Raw genomic sequence first — 18,482 nt, forward strand, 5'->3', positions numbered from 1 at the left:
TGTTCTCTGCAGTATGGGTCATCTATGCTCATTGAAGCTACTCATTAACCACTGGACCTATGATGTTTGAAGTGAATGTACCGAGACTGTGAGTTCTATTCTACTGTTTTGGGCATTGGTGGAGGCTTTGTATAGGATATGATTTGTCCTCTACCACATATTTCTCTTCCACTGATGCCTGCAATGAACTCCGGCTAAACTATACAACGGTCCTGGTGTTCTAACTAAACTGTCTGTACTGAGTCCGAGTGATTGAGATCCCCTCCAGCCACTGACAAATGGTCCCCTTCTCTATCTTCTGGGTATCATATATATAACTATGGATATCTCACTATCCATACTGATATCCGTCACCCAAATCCTACTGACCCCCCCGATAATCCCATAAAGTGGGGCAAACGCGTCAGGGTATTTTGAATGACGTATATCTGATGGTGTACTGTGTACCTAGGTATCTGTATTACTTCAGCACTAGCGGTGTATACACAGCCCACCAATAGGCCCTATATGATAGGGTAGGGTGTATGTGTTGATTTTTGTATGTATATCAACTGTCCATCTTTAAGCACCTATCTAGGTTATCATATATTTTCTTACCCTCTAATACCACCCTACTAGGGTTGTGTGAGGGCTGGAATAGCCCAGGTTCGAGGACAGGGAGTCCCCACCATCAGGGGAGGGCTGGCAGCCTTAGTCCTGGGGGGCAAATCCAGTCAAGTGTCCCATTTTAGCCCCACCCATTATTAAAAGCCTCTCCTACATATAATAAGCCACTCCCAACAAACACTGTACAGCTGAAATTCTATAGTTGAGGCCTGTCTCTACACATCATACGGAGAGGGGAGACCTGTCCTGGCTGCACTGCCTGCTTCACATTATACAATAAACAGCAGGCTACAGCCAGGAAGCTTCTCCGCTCTCCTCCCTCCCCAGATACTGCTCGGGGCTTGTGGTTCCCCCCACCATCTGCCACCCACCCGTGGCCTGCTGCCCCCTTTCGCCGTCCTCACCCAGCTCTGAATCCTTCTTCTGCAAATGGCAGGGGAGGAGCCGGAGCATCTCCTGTCCTACATAGCGCCACATACCTCTTAAATCCAGTGATGTCACCTTTGTTGTAGACGTTCTCTTTCTTTATCTTCTCCATTCAGACCAGACCGCCATGATGATTTTTCTGCCATCTCCCGTCTCTGCAGAGATTGAGAAACAGACATTAGTTTCCCACATTTCCATCATCTTCACATCTTCTGAACACCCTTTCCTGCCACCCCCAATACTATACTGCAGAAACAGTCCCCTTGGAAATACTGCTACCACACAGATAGTGCCCCCAATACTGTGCCTGCTGTGCCCCCAATACTATACCGCAGAAACAGTACCCCTGAGAATACTACTACCACACAGATAGTGCCCCCTTCAACAATTGTTGGCACACAGTGCTCTAAAAAATAACTAATAGTATAAAGATAATGTCCCCCAAAAATAATTGTGCTAAGCTGATACTATGCCAGGGTGCCCCCAAAGTAACAGTGCTCCCCAAAATCCCACCAATAGAAATAATTCTCTGCCAGAGCACACTTAGTAGTAATAATGCCCCTATAGTGCCCATACTAGTAATCATGTTCCTCATAGCCCCCCAGTAGTACTAATGCTACCCATAATACCACCTAGTAGTAATAATTCCCCCTATAATATGACAGTACATAGTGACAGCTCCCCCCACAAAGAAAAAATAAAAATGCACCCATAATGTATGCCAGTATTAAATACCCCTATATGGTGCCCCAGTAAATGCCCTCATAGTGCTCCTCTCCCCCTTCCCCATAGTGTCCCCCACAATGTGCCAGTAAAAAATGCCCCTTCTTAGTGCCACCATATGCCCCAATAGTGCTCCGCTTCCCCATAGTGCCCCCAAATAATGCCCCATAGTGCCACTCTCCCATATAGTGCCTCCCATAATGTGCTAGTAAAAAATGCCCCCTTAGTGCCACCAAATGCCATAGTGGCCCCATAATGTGCCAATAAAAAAGGCCCCTTTAGAGCCCCCACTTCCCCATAGTGCCCCCAAATAATGCCCCTATAGTGACACCAGATGCCCCATAGTGCCGCTCTCCCCTATAGTGCCCCCCATAATGCGCCAATAATTAAAAAAGCCCCTTTAGAGCCCCCAGATAGCCCCATAGTGCTCCTCTCCCTCATGGTGCCCCCCCCATAATGTGCCAGTAAGAAGTGCCCCCATAGTGCCAGTCCCCCCCATAGTGCCAGCTCCCTCCCATAGTGCCAGCCCCCCCATAGTGCCAGCCCCCTATAGTGCCAGCTCCCCCCATAGCCATAGTGCCAGCTCCCCCCATAGCCATAGTGCCAGCTCCCCCATAGTGCCAGCTCCCCCAAAGTGCCAGCTCCCCCATAGCCATAGTGACAGCCCCCCCATAGCGCGATGATAATGACGTCATCGGCTGCCTGAGCCGGCCTCTGATAGGCTGCAGGCATTAGTGCCTACGGCCTATCAGAAGAACAGGGGAGGGACACGCCTCTCCCTCCCCTGCCCCATAGCACAGGCATCTGTATCGCTGTCCTGAGGACTGCAATACAGATGAATATGGAGATGAGCGCTTCCACAATGGAAGCGCTCATCTCCTACTGCCCGCCGCCACTGCTGCCCGCCGCAATTACATCCAGGGCCGCGCTGCCTGTGGTGATCGGCGGTGTGGCCCTTAGGAATAAAAAAATATATATATATATATTATTTGTTAAAGACGGCCCAGCGGCCATTTTTTTTAGAGCGGCCTGGGGGGCAATTGCCTCCCTGCCCCCCGGCCCATCCCGCCCCTGCCCACCATCAGGGGTCGTCCCTGGGCTGAGGAATAGACCAGGGAGAGACAACATGGACAGTCTCCCTACATCCCCTGGTACCTTAAAGGTGCTTACTGTGGACTTATCTGAGTGGGCCCTCAGTGATTGCCGTCCTTTTTGTTTATTGACTTTTCGATTTTAAAGGATTTAAATTAAATATATGAATTTTAAGGGTTATATTATTTGCTGGACCTACATGCAAATATTTACTGCTGACACCCTCCCCACTGGCATGGGGCCGCTACTTGAATTTTGGGGCACTGCACGGTTAAGTCCACGCTGATGAATTAGACCTGATGCTAACATTGACCTGTAAGGCGGAGTTCACACTGTTATTTGGTCAGTTATTTCCATCACTTATTGAGAGGTAAATTTAAGAGCCAAGCCTTCTCTCGGATTAGGTATCATAAATAGATCTGTCCCTTTTTTTGGGGGGGTTTCACCCGCACCTGCTTTGGGCTGACAATAATTGACCAAATAAGTGAAGTGTGAACCATTCATTCTACATCTAAGGCCTCATGCACACGGCCGTTGTTTGGACACTTCAATGGGGCCGCAAAAGATGCGGACAGCACTCCGTGTGCTGTCCGCCTCCGTTGCTCCGTTCCATGGCCCCGCTAAAAAAATATAAAATGTCCTATTCTTGTCCGCGCTTTGCGGACAAGAATAGGCATTTATATTGAAGGCTGTCCGTGCCGTTCCATAAATTGCGAAACGCGTACTGACACCATCCGTGTTTTGCGGATCCGCGATTTGCGGACCGCAAAACACACCATGGTCGTGTGCATGAGGCCTAACAGAAAGGATTCAAACGCATGTGTTTGCACTGCCATAACATGGATTAAAAAAAACTGTTTTTCTCCACTACTTTATTGGCGCTGCCTCCATGTCCTTATTTTTATTTTTTTTGTTTAGCTAGGGGTCAGCTAGGAATGTTGGTGGCCTGCCAGGTGATGCGTGCATCCATATGTTACCTGCCTGTGACGGACAGTTTATTTTTTGTTTTCTTGCGGACTGTATGCGGAACCATTCTTTTCAATGGGTCTTCAAAAAAAAATGGAAGTTACTCCATGTGCATTCTATTTCCGTATGTCCATTCCGCAAAAAAATTTAACTTTTTCTAATATTGTCTGCATTACGGACAAGGATAGGACTGTTCTAATAGGGGCAAGCTGTTCCGTTTAACAAAATACGGAATGGACACGGACATCATCCACATTTTTTTGTGGATCCGTGTTTTACGGCCCGCAAAATACATACAGTCGTGTGCATGAGCCCTAACTGTTTTGCTACCAGAATGGACCAGCTGTGCATGTTGCTGCACTGCACAGTGATGTACACCACGATACATTCTCCCTAAAGTTTAACTGCAGGCCAGGATAGACCTGATTTAACATGCTTCATGACAAATGATTTTTTAGGAAAAATTTGACGAAGTGACCGAATCAAATTTTTTAAAACTTTGCTCATTTCTAATCTTAACCATAAGGGATATGCTTCTTGCATGTTATCAGTCTGTGCTCTACACATGCCTTTAAAAGGGTTTTCCAAGACTTTAATACTGATTACCTGGCAACAGCTTTTACTGATCACAGTTGAGGCAACAAGCTTGGCGGTTACTACAGTCAATGCAATCTCGCATGGGGCAACAAGCTTGAACGAGTTCTCTGTTTTCATAAGGAGATTTTTTTTATCTGTCCTGAGTACTCATGAGATCATAAATAGAAGTACCCTGCAGACCTTATGTCAATACTATGCAGACAGAGAGAAAGGGGCATTTATTAAGACCAGTGTTTTAGATGCTGGTCTTAATAAAACCCAAAAGCTGATGGAGAATCCGCCGAATTTATGAAGAGGTGCAGACCTCTCCATAACTGCGGCGCATCCAGCACCAGTTCTAAATGTATGACAGCTGTCTTACATGTAGACCATTTTCCATTCCTAAAACAGGCGTAGAAAATAATGAATCAGACGGGCCTACTAGCCCGCCCCCGCCCATGTCATGCCCACAATTTTAGACTTGGCATGAGTGGGGAGAAGTCGCAAGTAGAGGTGCAACTAACCGTTGCGCTGCCATCTGCGCCTGAAATACTCTTATTTCAGTATAATAAATGACCCCCAAAGTGTGTGCTGGGGAAAGGCTGCTGCTGGAGACAGATCCAGTCATACTTTTGCATTTTAGTTAGCTAGTAAGTGGAAGTGTGAGGTACTATTCATAAGAGTGAACCATCTAAAGGCATAGAGCATCTGGGCATCGCAGTAGCGAGGGAGAGACTGGAACAGGAGTAGCTGACTTGCACTTCCTAGCTCCCACACACGGAAGCAGTCAGACACTGCAATGCTCAGTTGATCTGTGGCCCTATCTATGCTCTGAGGTGGAGTACCTTTATGACTAATACCTAACACATCCACATCCTAGCAGACTATGGCTGGATCTGTCTCCAGAAGCAGTTTCTCTTCAGCAAACACTTTTCTGTGCACATCCAATAGAAAGAACACACTTAGCCAGCAGATGGGGGCATAATCACAGTGCTGTTTACAACATGCACATATGCAGTGCCCGTCAACATTCTTCATGGGGAAATATGATTTGCATATTAATTATCTATGGTTTAATATTGATTTTGCGAGATAACCAATTAAATCTGTTTCAGGATAATCCCTTCCGACAAAGAATAGCTGAAGTGTTTTCTGAAGATGGGGATGGAAACATGACTTTGGATGATTTTTTAGACATGTTTTCAGTACTCAGTGAAATGGCTCCTCGTGATCTTAAAGCTTACTATGCATTCAAAATATATGGTAAGTTTTATTCATGGTCGAGGGTAAGTCAAATATTTATATTCTTGCTCTACATTTTCTATTTTTCCGTTGATTAACATAATGTCTTGCTCTGGCCCCCGCTCTCTACACACCCTCTTCAGGATTATTGATCCTTAGGTCACCTGATTAGGTGTTCACGAGATGTTAGGCAGTACATCCATCTTAACGTTCTTCCTCTCATTTTCTGTGCTAATAGTCCGGAATAGATTCCTTTAAAGACATTTAAGACATTAGACACTCTTCTTACCGATCTTATTTGGAAAGGGGGTAGACCTAGACTTGCCCTGTTTTTTTTACAGTGGCCTAGTGAAATGGGAGGCAGTGTCTAATTTTATTATTTTTTGGCTCTCCAGTTAGTTTTTTTGGTATAGTAGTATTTTGAACCAATATTTTCAGTATACATTGAGGGCAGCATAAAATAGTGACAGAAATGCTAATTTCAGTGGTGTCACTCATGAGCTAAAAGTAAGAGGTTGCTGAGAACCAGCATTATAATCATTGCAGCACAGGCCTTGGAAAGAGTCAAATCTACTTGAGAAGAGTCATGGTTATTCACAATCTCCTGCACTCTCACCCATCCGCTGATGACTGGCAGTTCTCTTCTAGAGGGAAAGGGAGAAAACTAGGTAGAAGCCTGTCAATCATCAGCAGGTGGGCAGATAGAGCAGGAATTCATGAATATCCATGACTCTTCTCAGGTGGCCGGGACTCTTTTCTAGGCCTAGTCTACAATGATTGTGATGTTGGTTCTCGGCAACCACTTACTTTTAACTTTTAAATGACAGACCGCTGAAATCAACTCACCTGTCTCTACTTTATGCTGCCCATACTAACGGCAGAATAAAGATGATGACCGGTTCCCTTTAATGTCTTTTTTTTTTTTACCTTTAGAAGCAGGACAACTTGGTTATTGTAGGCAGCACAGGGTATGGGCTTCTTGAGAAGGATGTTTGGGATTTTGGAGTGCACTATGTTGACACTACTTTCTAAAAACTGTGGGGGTCACTTATCAATCTTAGGCTTATTGCACACGACAGTATATTTTCACGGTCCGCAAAACGGGGTCCCGTTTTTCCGTGACCGTTTTTTCGTCTGTGGGTCTTCCTTGATTTTTGGAGGATCCACGGACATGAAAAAAAAGTCGTTTTGGTGTCCGCCTGGCCGTGCGGAGCCAAACGGATCCGTCCTGAATTACAATGCAAGTCAATGGGGACGGATCCGTTTGACGTGTTGACACAATATGGTGCAATTTCAAACGGATCCGTCCCAATTGACTTTCAATGTAAAGTCAGGAGTTAATATACCATCGGATCTGAGTTTTCTCCAATCCGATGGTATATTTTAACTTGAAGCGTCCCCATCACCATGGGAACGCCTCTATGTTAGAATATACTGTCGGATTTGAGTTACATCGTGAAACTCATATCCGACAGTATATTCTAACACAGAGGCGTTCCCATGGTGATGGGGACGCTTCAGGTTAGAATATACTAATGGAACTGTGTACATGACTGCCCCCTGCTGCCTGGCAGGTGCTGCCAGGCAGCAGGGGGCAGCCCCCCCCCTGTAGTTAACACATTTGTGGCCAGTGGGCCCCCCCCCCTCCCCTGTAGTTAACTCATTGGTGGCCAGTGCGGCCGGCCCCCCTCCCTCCCCTGTAGTTAACTCGTTGGTGGCCAGTGGGCCCCCCCCTCCCTCCCCTGTAGTTAACTCGTTGGTGGCCAGTGGGCCTTCTCCCCTCCCTCCCCCTCCTAATTAAAATCTCCCCCCTATCATTGGTGGCAGCGGAGTGTACCGATCGGAGTCCCAGTTTAAACGCTGGGGCTCCGATCGGTAACCATGGCAACCAGGACGCTACTGCAGTCGCGGTTGCCATGGTTACTTAGCAATTTGTAGAACCATTATACTTACCTGCGAGCTGCGATCTCTGCGTCCGGCCGGGAGCTCCTCCTACTGGTAAGTGACAGGTCCGGCCGGGAGCTCCTCCTACTGGTAAGTGACAGGTCATGTCACTTACCAGTAGGAGGAGCTCCCGGCCGGACCTGTCACTTACCAGTAGGAGGAGCTCCCGGCCGGACGCAGAGATCGCAGCTCGCAGGAAAGTATAATGGTTCTACAAATTGCTAAGTAACCATGGCAACCGGGACTGCAGTAGCGTCCTGGTTGCCATGGTTACCGATCGGAGCCCCAGCGTTTAAACTGGGACTCTGATCGGTACACTCCACTGCCACCAATGATAGGGGGGAGATTTTAATTAGGAGGGGGAGGGAGGGGGGCCGGCCCCACTGGCCACCAATGAGTTAACTACAGGGGGGGGCCCACTGGCCACCAATGAGTTAACTACAGGGGAGGGGGGGCCCACTGGCCACAAATGTGTTAACTACAGGGGGGGGCTGCCCCCTGCTGCCTGGCAGCACCTGCCAGGCAGCAGGGGGCAGTCATGTACACAGTTCTGTTAGTATATTCTAACCAGAGGCGTCCCCATCACCATGGGAACGCCTCTGTGTTAGAATATACTGTCGGATTTGAGTTTTCACTAAGTGAAAACTCATCTCAGAAAAAGCTTTTATGCAGACGGATCTTCGGATCCGTCTGTATAAAAACTAACCTACGGCCACGGATGCCAATCTTGTGTGCATCCGTGTTCTTTCCCGGACCCATTGACTTGAATGGGTCCGTGAACCGTTGGGCGTGAAAAAAATAGGACAGGTCATATTTTTTTCACGGACTCAAACCACGGATCACGGTCAAGGATGACAAACGGTGCCTTTTCCGAGTATTCCACGGACCCATTGAAAGTCAATGGGTCCGCGAAAAAAAACAAAAAACGGAACAACGGCCGCGGATGCACACAACGGTCGTGTGAAAGAGGCCTTAGTGCGACTCTTTTATGGTGGATATATAGTGTTTTGGTGCAAATTTTTTGTGCAATAACCTGTGACGTTAACCCACCTATGCCACACTTTGCCACTTGTGTTTAGATGTGTGTATTATGTGTGACTTTTGCAGTCACAACCCCCAGTGTATTTTAAATAACAGAGACCAATTCGCACATACACTAAATTCATTACTACTGTGCACAATTTCATAAAATAGGCACGTCAGCACAACTAAAAGACAGACTTAAAAATGACACACAAAATGCAGGAAATTATTAATTCCCCCCTATTTTTTAAGCATCCAGATTTAGGCCAGACTTATGCCTCATTCACATGTCAGTGATTTTGAGCCAAAACCAGGTGCAGCTTTAAACACAGAACAGGTGCAGATCTTTCCCTTATACCTTATGTCTGTGGAGGCTCCAGTCCTGGTTTTGGCTCACAATCACTGATGGAAATCACTGGCCAAAACACTGATCTGTGAATAAGGGATTAGGTTTACAGTTTTGGTGGAAATTTGGCATCCACAGACTTTGCCAGGCCCTTGGACTCTGCTGTGCCTACTTTGTCATTTTGAGGGAAGAATTTTGCTAGCCACAGACCACTGTTTTTAGATATCTATAATTAAAGGGGTTAGACCATCTCACACATTGTCGGCATATCACTAGGAACAAATCATGGAGAAAATGTTTTCATGGAATACAATTTGCAGTAATATAAGTTAGGTTCCTTTGAATGTGTCTTGGGTTCAGTATGAGTATATTTACTCATACTGGCCCAGAATTTATTTTCCATACAGAGTACACTTCATGTGACTACAAAACCACGCTCCATTTTTCTGACACTGCAAAAAAGAGAGCCCCTCATTGTGCTCACATTAAAAAACTATAGTGTAAATAGGAGAAACATCAGTCAATTTCTGGCATCAGTCCACTTCAGAGTATTTTTGTAACCATTTGTCTACAAATTGGTCCCAATATGCTGGTGACAATATAAATCATTTGTGAGCAGTAGATGGCTTGCACCTAAGGACATGATGAGAGGTCATGTAATCTCTCATATCAAATACAAGAAAAAGGAATACCAGAAATGATTTCAGGATCTTAAAGGGAACCTGTCACCGGGATTTTGCATATAGAGCTGAGGACATGGGTTGCTAGATGGCTGCCAGCACATCCGCAATACCCAGTCCCCATAGCTCTGTGTGCTTTTATTGTGTAAAAAAAACTATTTGATACATATGCAAATTAACCTGAGATGAGTCCTGTCCCTGACTCCTCTCACCTACAGGACTCATCTCAGGTTAATTTGCATATGTATCAAATCATCTTTTTGCACAATAAAAGCACACAGAGCTATTGGGACTGGGTATTGCTGATGTGCTAGCGGCCATCTAGCAACCCATGTCCTCCGCTCTATACACAAAATCCCGGTGACAGGTTCCCTTTAATGCTGGCCAGTGGCTCTGGCTGTCAGTCAATCACGGTGGGTGTCCTCACACCGTTGCTCCCTAGGGCCGTGCATTGAAAAGAGGGAGCAACCTTTCTAACCTTGTTGCACACCCTGATTCTAGGGCTCCTGTCTGTTGGTAGCTGTTGTGCCCTTGATCTTAGATGTTTGAATGGGTGCAAGGCAGGGTGTGTAGAGTGCAATTTCCAGTGTAAGGTGTAGCAGTCAGAAAACCAGGCCAGAGGTAAAATAATAAACATCTCTTCACTGTAGTGCCAAATGGGAGTTTTAGTACATCCAACTATACAAAAACACAGTACTAACTGTTCACAGTGCAATTCTCTCCCGGTAAGCGATATATGGATTTAGGCAAGAATGGGAGTCACGGCCCTTTTTGTTCACTATGTTAAACTATGCTAAATTCTCTCTCAGTAAAATATATGGCTGGCAACAATACCTTGGCCATAATGGCTGTATTATCTACTGCAGAATACAGGGTTTTGAAGGCATGTCTGGCCAGCACGTGTCCAGGTGTAAAAGGTGTTTTAACTGTGTGCTTCACAGCAGTAGGGTACAGTAGATTACCTTACTGACTCCTATGCTGATTCCAAGTTCTCCTCATTCTCTCTCCATCTCTTTCTGTCTTCTCTCTCTTTTTGCAGAGATCTGTTACTCTGTAGTTTTTTTGGGCCTAAGAAGAGGGAGCATAGGTCACTGCTTCCTTCCTCTCTGAACTCTAGTCTAAACTGACTATACACTCCCTAGAGGTAGGTGTGGAGCCAGCCACCACCTAACAACTTGCAAGGGCTAAGCAAGGATTATTAACTCTTGGCTATTCCATCCATGCATGGCTATACTGTTTGCAACACATGTCATAACATTACAAGGCATGATAGTTAATAACTAGAGTTGAGCGAACACCTGGATGTTCGGGTTCGAGAAGTTCGGCCGAACTTCCCGGAAATGTTCGGGTTCGGATCCCGAACCCGACCCCCATTGAAGTTAATGGGGACCCGAACTTTTCGGCACTAAAAAGGCTGTAAAACAGCCCAGGAAAGAGCTAGAGGGCTGCAAAAGGCAGCAACATGTAGGTAAATCCCCTGCAAACAAATGTGGATAGGGAAATGAATTAAAATAAAAATAAAAAAAATAAAAATTAACCAATATCAATTGGACAGAGGTCCCATAGCAGAGAATCTGGCTTCACGTCACTCACCACTGTAACAGTCCATTGTCATATATTTAGGCCCCGGCACCCAGGCAGAGGAGAGAGGTCCCGTAACAGAGAATCTGGCTTCATGTCAGCAGAGAATCAGTCTTCATGTCATAGCAGAGAATCAGGCTTCACGTCACCCACCACTGGAACAGGCCACTGTCACATATTTAGGCCCAGGCACCCAGGCAGAGGAGAGAGGTCCCGTAACAGAGAATCTGGCTTCATGTCAGCAGAAAATCAGTCTTCATGTCATAGCAGAGAATCAGGCTTCACGTCACCCACCACTGGAACAGGCCACTGTCACATATTTAGGCCCAGGCACCCAGGCAAAGGAGAGAGGTCCCGTGACAGAGAATCTGGCTTCATGTCAGCAGAGAATCAGTCTTCATGTCATAGCAGAGAATCAGGCTTTACGTCACCCACCACTGGAACAGGCCACTGTCACATATTTAGGCCCAGGCACCCAGGCAGAGGAGAGAGGTCCCGTAACAGAGAATCTGGCTTCATGTCAGCAGAGAATCAGTCTTCATGTTATAGCAGAGAATCAGGCTTCACGTCACCCACCACTGGAACAGGCCACTGTCACATATTTAGGCCCCGGCACCCAGACAGAGGAGAGAGGTCCCGTAACAGAGAATCTGGCTTCATGTCAGCAGAGAATCAGTCTTCATGTCATAGCAGAGAATCAGGCTTCACGTCACCCACCACTGGAACAGGCCACAGTCACATATTTAGGCCCCGGCACCCAGACAGAGGAGAGAGGTCCCGTAACAGAGAATCTGGCTTCATGTCAGCAGATAATCAGTCTTCATGTTATAGCAGAGAATCAGGCTTCACGTCACCCACCACTGGAACAGGCCACTGTCACATATTTAGGCCCCGGCACCCAGACAGAGGAGAGAGGTCCCGTAACAGAGAATCTGGCTTCATGTCAGCAGAGAATCTGGCTTCATGTCAGCAGAGAATCAGTCTTCATGTCATAGCAGAGAATCAGGCTTCACGTCACCCACCACTGGAACAGGCCACTGTCACATATTTAGGCCCCGGCACCCAGACAGAGGAGAGAGGTCCCGTAACAGAGAATCTGGCTTCATGTCAGCAGAGAATCTGGCTTCATGTCAGCAGAGAATCAGTCTTCATGTCATAGCAGAGAATCAGGCTTCACGTCACCCACCACTGGAACAGGCCACTGTCACATATTTAGGCCCAGGCACCCAGGCAGAGGAGAGAGGTCCTGTAACAGAGAATCTGGCTTCATGTCAGCAGAGAATCAGTCTTCATGTTATAGCAGAGAATCAGGCTTCACGTCACCCACCACTGGAACAGGCCACTGTCACATATTTAGGCCCAGGCACCCAGGCAGAGGAGAGAGGTCCCGTAACAGAGAATCTGGCTTCATGTCAGCAGAGAATCAGTCTTCATGTTATAGCAGAGAATCAGGCTTCACGTCACCCACCACTGGAACAGGCCACTGTCACATATTTAGGCCCCGGCACCCAGACAGAGGAGAGAGGTCCCGTAACAGAGAATCTGGCTTCATGTCAGCAGAGAATCTGGCTTCATGTCAGCAGAGAATCAGTCTTCATGTCATAGCAGAGAATCAGGCTTCACGTCACCCACCACTGGAACAGGCCACTGTCACATATTTAGGCCCAGGCACCCAGGCAGAGGAGAGAGGTCCTGTAACAGAGAATCTGGCTTCATGTCAGCAGAGAATCAGTCTTCATGTTATAGCAGAGAATCAGGCTTCACGTCACCCACCACTGGAACAGGCCACTGTCACATATTTAGGCCCCGGCACCCAGACAGAGGAGAGGTTCATTCAACTTTGGGTTGCCCCGCAATATAATGGTAAAATAAAAATAAAAATAGGATTGAATGAGGAAGTGCCCTGGAGTACAATAATATATTGTTAAGGGGAGGTAGTTAATGTCTAATCTGCACAAGGGATGGACAGGTCCTGTGGGATCCATGCCTGGTTCATTTTTATGAACGTCAGCTTGTCCACATTGGCTGTAGACAGGCGGCTGCGTTTGTCTGTAATGACGCCCCCTGCCGTGCTGAATACACGTTCAGACAAAACGCTGGCCGCCGGGCAGGCCAGCACCTCCAAGGCATAAAAGGGTAGCTCTGGCCACGTGGACAATTTGGAGACCCAGAAGTTGAATGGGGCCGAACCATCAGTCAGTACGTGGAGGGGTGTACACAGGTACTGTTCCACCATGTTAGTGAAATGTTGCCTCCTGCTAACACGTTCCGTATCAGGTGGTGGTGCAGTTAGCTGTGGCGTGGTGACAAAACTTTTCCACATCTCTGCCATGCTAACCCTGCCCTCAGAGGAGCTGGCCGTGACACAGCTGCGTTGGCGACCTCTTGCTCCTCCTCTGCCTTCGCCTTGGGCTTCCACTGGTTCCCCTGTGACATTTGGGAATGCTCTCAGTAGCGCGTCTACCAACGTGCGCTTGTACTCGCGCATCTTTCTATCACGCTCCAGTGTAGGAAGTAAGGTGGGCACATTGTCTTTGTACCGGGGATCCTCCCTCTGAGTCACTTCGTAGAGACTGGCCTGAAAGTGCTAAAAATGACCCCTCTTCCTCCTCTTCCTCCTGGGCCACCTCCTCTTCCATCATCGCCCTAAGTGTTTTCTCAAGGAGACATAGAAGTGGTATTGTAACGCTGATAACGGCGTCATCGCCACTGGCCATGTTGGTGGAGTACTCGAAACAGCGCAACAGGGCACACAGGTCTCGCATGGAGGCCCAGTCATTGGTGGTGAAGTGGGGCTGATCCGCAGTGCGACTGACCCGTGCGTGCTGCAGCTGAAACTCCACTATGGCCTGCTGCTGCTCGCACAGTCTGTCCAGCATGTGCAAGGTGGAGTTCCACCTGGTGGGCACGTCGCATATGAGGCGGTGAGCGGGAAGGCCGAAGTTACGCTGTAGCGCAGACAGGCGAGCAGCGGCAGGGTGTGAACGCCGGAAGCGCGAACAGACGGCCCGCACTTTATGCAGCAGCTCTGACATGTCGGGGTAGTTATGAATGAACTTCTGCACCACCAAATTCAGCACATGCGCCAGGCAAGGGATGTGCGTCAAACCGGCTAGTCCCAGAGCTGCAACGAGATTTCGCCCATTATCGCACACAACCAGGCCAGGCTTGAGGCTCACCGGCAGCAACCACTCGTCGGTCTGTTGTTCTATACCCCGCCACAACTCCTGTGCGGTGTGGGGCCTGTCCCCCAAACATATGAGTTTCAGAACGGCCTGCTGACGTTTACCCCGGGCTGTGCTGAAGTTGGTGGTGAAGGTGTGTGGCTGACTGGATGAGCAGGTGGAAGAAGAGGAGGAGGAAGCTGAGTAGGAGGAGGAGGAGACAGGAGGCAAAGAATGTTGCCCTGCGATCCTTGGCGGCGGAAGGACGTGCGCCAAACAGCTCTCCGCCTGGGGCCCAGCCGCCACTACATTTACCCAGTGTGCAGTTAGGGAGATATAGCGTCCTGGCCGTGCTTACTGGTCCACGTATCTGTGGTTAGGTGGACCTTGCCACAGATGGCGTTGCGCAGTGCACACTTGATTTTATCGGATACTTGGTTGTGCAGGGAAGGCACGGCTCTCTTGGAGAAGTAGTGCCGGCTGGGAACAACATACTGTGGGACAGCAAGCGACATGAGCTGTTTGAAGCTGTCTGTGTCCACCAGCCTAAATGACAGCATTTCATAGGCCAGTAGTTTAGAAATGCTGGCATTCAGGGCCAGGGATCGAGGGTGGCTAGGTGGGAATTTACGCTTTCTCTCAAATGTTTGTGAGATGGAGAGCTGAACGCTGCCGTGTGACATGGTTGAGATGCTTGGTGACGCAGGTGGTGGTGTTGGTGGTACATCCCATGTTTGCTGGGCGGCAAGTGCCAACGTTCCTCCAGAGGCGGAGGAAGAGGCCAAGGCGGTGGCAGCAGCAGAAGAGGCCGAGGCGGCAGCAGCAGAAGAGGTAGCAGGGGGAGCCTGAGTGACTTCCTTGTTTTTAAGGTGTTTACTCCACTGCAGTTCATGCTTTGCATGCAGGTGCCTGGTCATGCAGGTTGTGCTAAGGTTCAGAACGTTAATGCCACGCTTCAGGCTCTGATGGCACAGCGTGCAAACCACTCGGGTCTTGTCGTCAGCACATTGTTTGAAGAAGTGCCATGCCAGGGAACTCCTTGAAGCTGCCTTTGGGGTGCTCGGTCCCAGATGGCGGCGGTCAGTAGCAGGCGGAGTCTCTTGGCGGCGGGTGTTCTGCTTTGGCCCACTGCTCCCTCTTTTACTACGCTGTTGGCTCGGTCTCACCACTGCCTCTTCCTCTGAACTGTGAAAGTCAGTGGCACGACCTTCATTCCATGTGGGGTCTAGGACCTCATCGTCCCCTGCATCATCTTCCACCCAGTCTTGATCCCTGACCTCCTGTTTAGTCTGCACACTGCAGAAAGACACAGCAGTTGGCACCTGTGTTTCGTCATCATCAGAGACGTGCTGAGGTGGTATTCCAATGTCCTCATCATCAGGAAACATAAGTGGTTGTGCGTTAGTGCATTCTCTCTCTTCCACCCCTGGGGAAGGGCTAGGTGGATGCCCTTGGGAAACCCTGCCAGCAGAGTCTTCAAACAGCATAAGAGACTGCTGCATAACTTTAGGCTCAGACAGTTTCCCTGATATGCATGGGGGTGATGTGACAGACTGATGGGCTTGGTTTTCATGCGCCATCTGTGCGCTTTCTGCAGAAGACTGGGTGGGAGATAATGTGAACGTGCTGGATGCACTGTCGGCCACCCAATTGACTAATGCCTGTACCTGCTCAGGCCTTACCATCCTTAGAACGGCATTGGGCCCCACCAAATATCCCTGTAAATTATGGCGGCTACTGGGACCTGAGGTAGTTGGTACACTAGGACGTGTGGCTGTGGCAGAACGGCCACGTCCTCTCCCAGCACCAGAGGGTCCACTAACACCACCATGACCATGTCCACGTCCGCGTACCTTACTAGATGTTTTCCTCATTGTTACCGTTCACCACCATAAGAAAAATATTATTCGGGCCAATGTATTGAATTAAAATTCAGGCCTTTTTTTACAGACACCTAACACTATCTGGCTATCTATTTAGGTACCGTATTACACTAATACAGGCAAACCAGTAATGACAGATTTAGCTGAATATAAATGTGAGGCCTATTTTTTAGGCGCTGGGTGACAGGTATACGTTTAATCACAGAATTAGACTTGGATCTGCACTGTAGCGTGTGTGTTAAGTTTTTCAGAATGACCCTATCAGCACCTTGAATCTAATATACCCTTTTATATAACAACAAAGAAAGTCCGCAGCACTCCTTGAAGTAAAAAATGTGCAGTTTATTCACACATGTCAGAAAATTGACAACGTTTCGGTTCTCTCACAGAACCTTTCTCAAGTCAGGCGTGACTTGAGAAAGGGAAAATGCAAATGTGATCGCACTCTACATCCAGCACTCTCTGACTTGAGAAAGGTTCTGTGAGAGAACCGAAACGTTGTCAATTTTCTGACATGTGTGAATAAACTGCACATTTTTTACTTCAAGGAGTGCTGCGGACTTTCTTTGTTGTTTATCCGTCCTGTATCGAGGGACCACCGCGGGCACCGTACAACCATTCATTGCATGTGAAGGAGTGCTGCCTAACCTTTTCTATGGATCTATATATATATATATATATATATATATATATATATATATATATATATACACTCACCTAAAGAATTATTAGGAACACCTGTTCTATTTCTCATTAATGCAATTATCTAGTCAACCAAACACATGGCAGTTGCTTCAATGCATTAAGGGGTGTGGTCCTGGTCAAGACAATCTCCTGAACTCCAAACTGAATGTCAGAATGGGAAAGAAAGGTGATTTAAGCAATTTTGAGCGTGGCATGGTTGTTGGTGCCAGACGGGCCGGTCTGAGTATTTCACAATCTGCTCAGTTACTGGGATTTTCACGCACAACCATTTCTAGGGTTTACAAATAATGGTGTGAAAAGGGAAAAACATCCATTATGCGGCAGTCCTGTGGGCAAAAATGCCTTGTGGATGCTAGAGGTCAGAGGAGAATGGGCTGACTGATTCAAGCTGATAGAAGAGCAACGTTGACTGAAATAATTACTCGTTACAACCGAGGTATGCAGCAAAGCATTTGTGAAGCCACAACACGCACAACCTTGAGGCGGATGGGCTACAACAGCAGAAGACCCCACCGGGTACCACTCATCTCCACTACAAAAAGGAAAAAGAGGCTACAATTTGCACGAGCTCCCCAAAATTGGACTGTTGAAGACTGGAAAAATGTTGCCTGGTCTGATGAGTCTCGATTTCTGTTGAGACATTCAAATGGTAGAGTCCGAATTTGGCGTAAACAGATTGAGAACATGTATCCATCATGCCTTGTTACCACTGTGCAGGCTGATGGTGGTGTTGTAATGGTGTGGGGGATGTTTTCTGGGCACACTTTAGGCCCCTTAGTGCCAATTGGGCATCGTTTAAATGCCACGGGCTACCTGAGCATTGTTTCTGACCATGTCCATCCCTTCATGACCACCATGTACCCATCCTCTGATGGCTACTTCAATCAGGATAATGCACCATGTCACAAAGCTCAAATCATTTCAAATTGGTTTCTTGAACATGACAATGAGTTCACTGTACTAAAATGGCCCCCACAGTCACCAGATCTCAACCCAATAGAGCATCTTTGGGATGTGGTGGAATGGGAGCTTTGTGCCCTGGATGTGCATCCCTCAAATCTCCATCAACTGCAAGAAGCTATCCTATCAAAATGGGCCAACATTTCTAAAGAATGCTATCAGCACCTTGTTGAATCAATGCCACGTAGAATTAAGGGAGTTCTGAAGGCAAAAGGGGTCCAACACCGTATTAGTATGGTGTTCCTAATAATTCTTTAGGTGAGTGTATATATATATAAACGATGAAAAGAAGGGCAGCACTCCAATAGATAAAAAATGAAAAACCTTTATTTGGGTAAATAAAGGTTTTTCATTTTTTATCTATTGGAGTGCTGCCCTTCTTTTCATCGTTTACATTTCATTGGATTGGCTTATATCCATACTGGGCTTTTTGCACCCTTCATCCATTTTTATCTGTGACGGTGCTGCCATCTCCTTTCTTTCTTATATATATATATATATATATATATATATATATATATAACAAGGAAAAGTATGGCAGCACCAATACACAACAATATAATGG

General features: G+C 47.4%; 1 protein-coding gene across 1 annotated transcript in view; it reads left to right on the plus strand.

The window, feature by feature from the left end:
* The window catches only part of LOC120990928 (calcium and integrin-binding family member 3-like), a 131,222-nt gene that overhangs the window by 101,162 nt on the left and 11,578 nt on the right, over window positions 1–18,482 (plus strand). The window contains exon 5 of the mRNA XM_040419819.1: window positions 5,505–5,652. Within this exon, the coding sequence (XP_040275753.1) occupies window positions 5,505–5,652 (148 nt within the window). The remainder of the gene's footprint in view (window positions 1–5,504; window positions 5,653–18,482) is intronic.

Source organism: Bufo bufo, chromosome 2, assembly GCF_905171765.1.
Source record: "Bufo bufo chromosome 2, aBufBuf1.1, whole genome shotgun sequence".
Classification (NCBI taxonomy): Eukaryota; Metazoa; Chordata; class Amphibia; order Anura; family Bufonidae; genus Bufo; species Bufo bufo.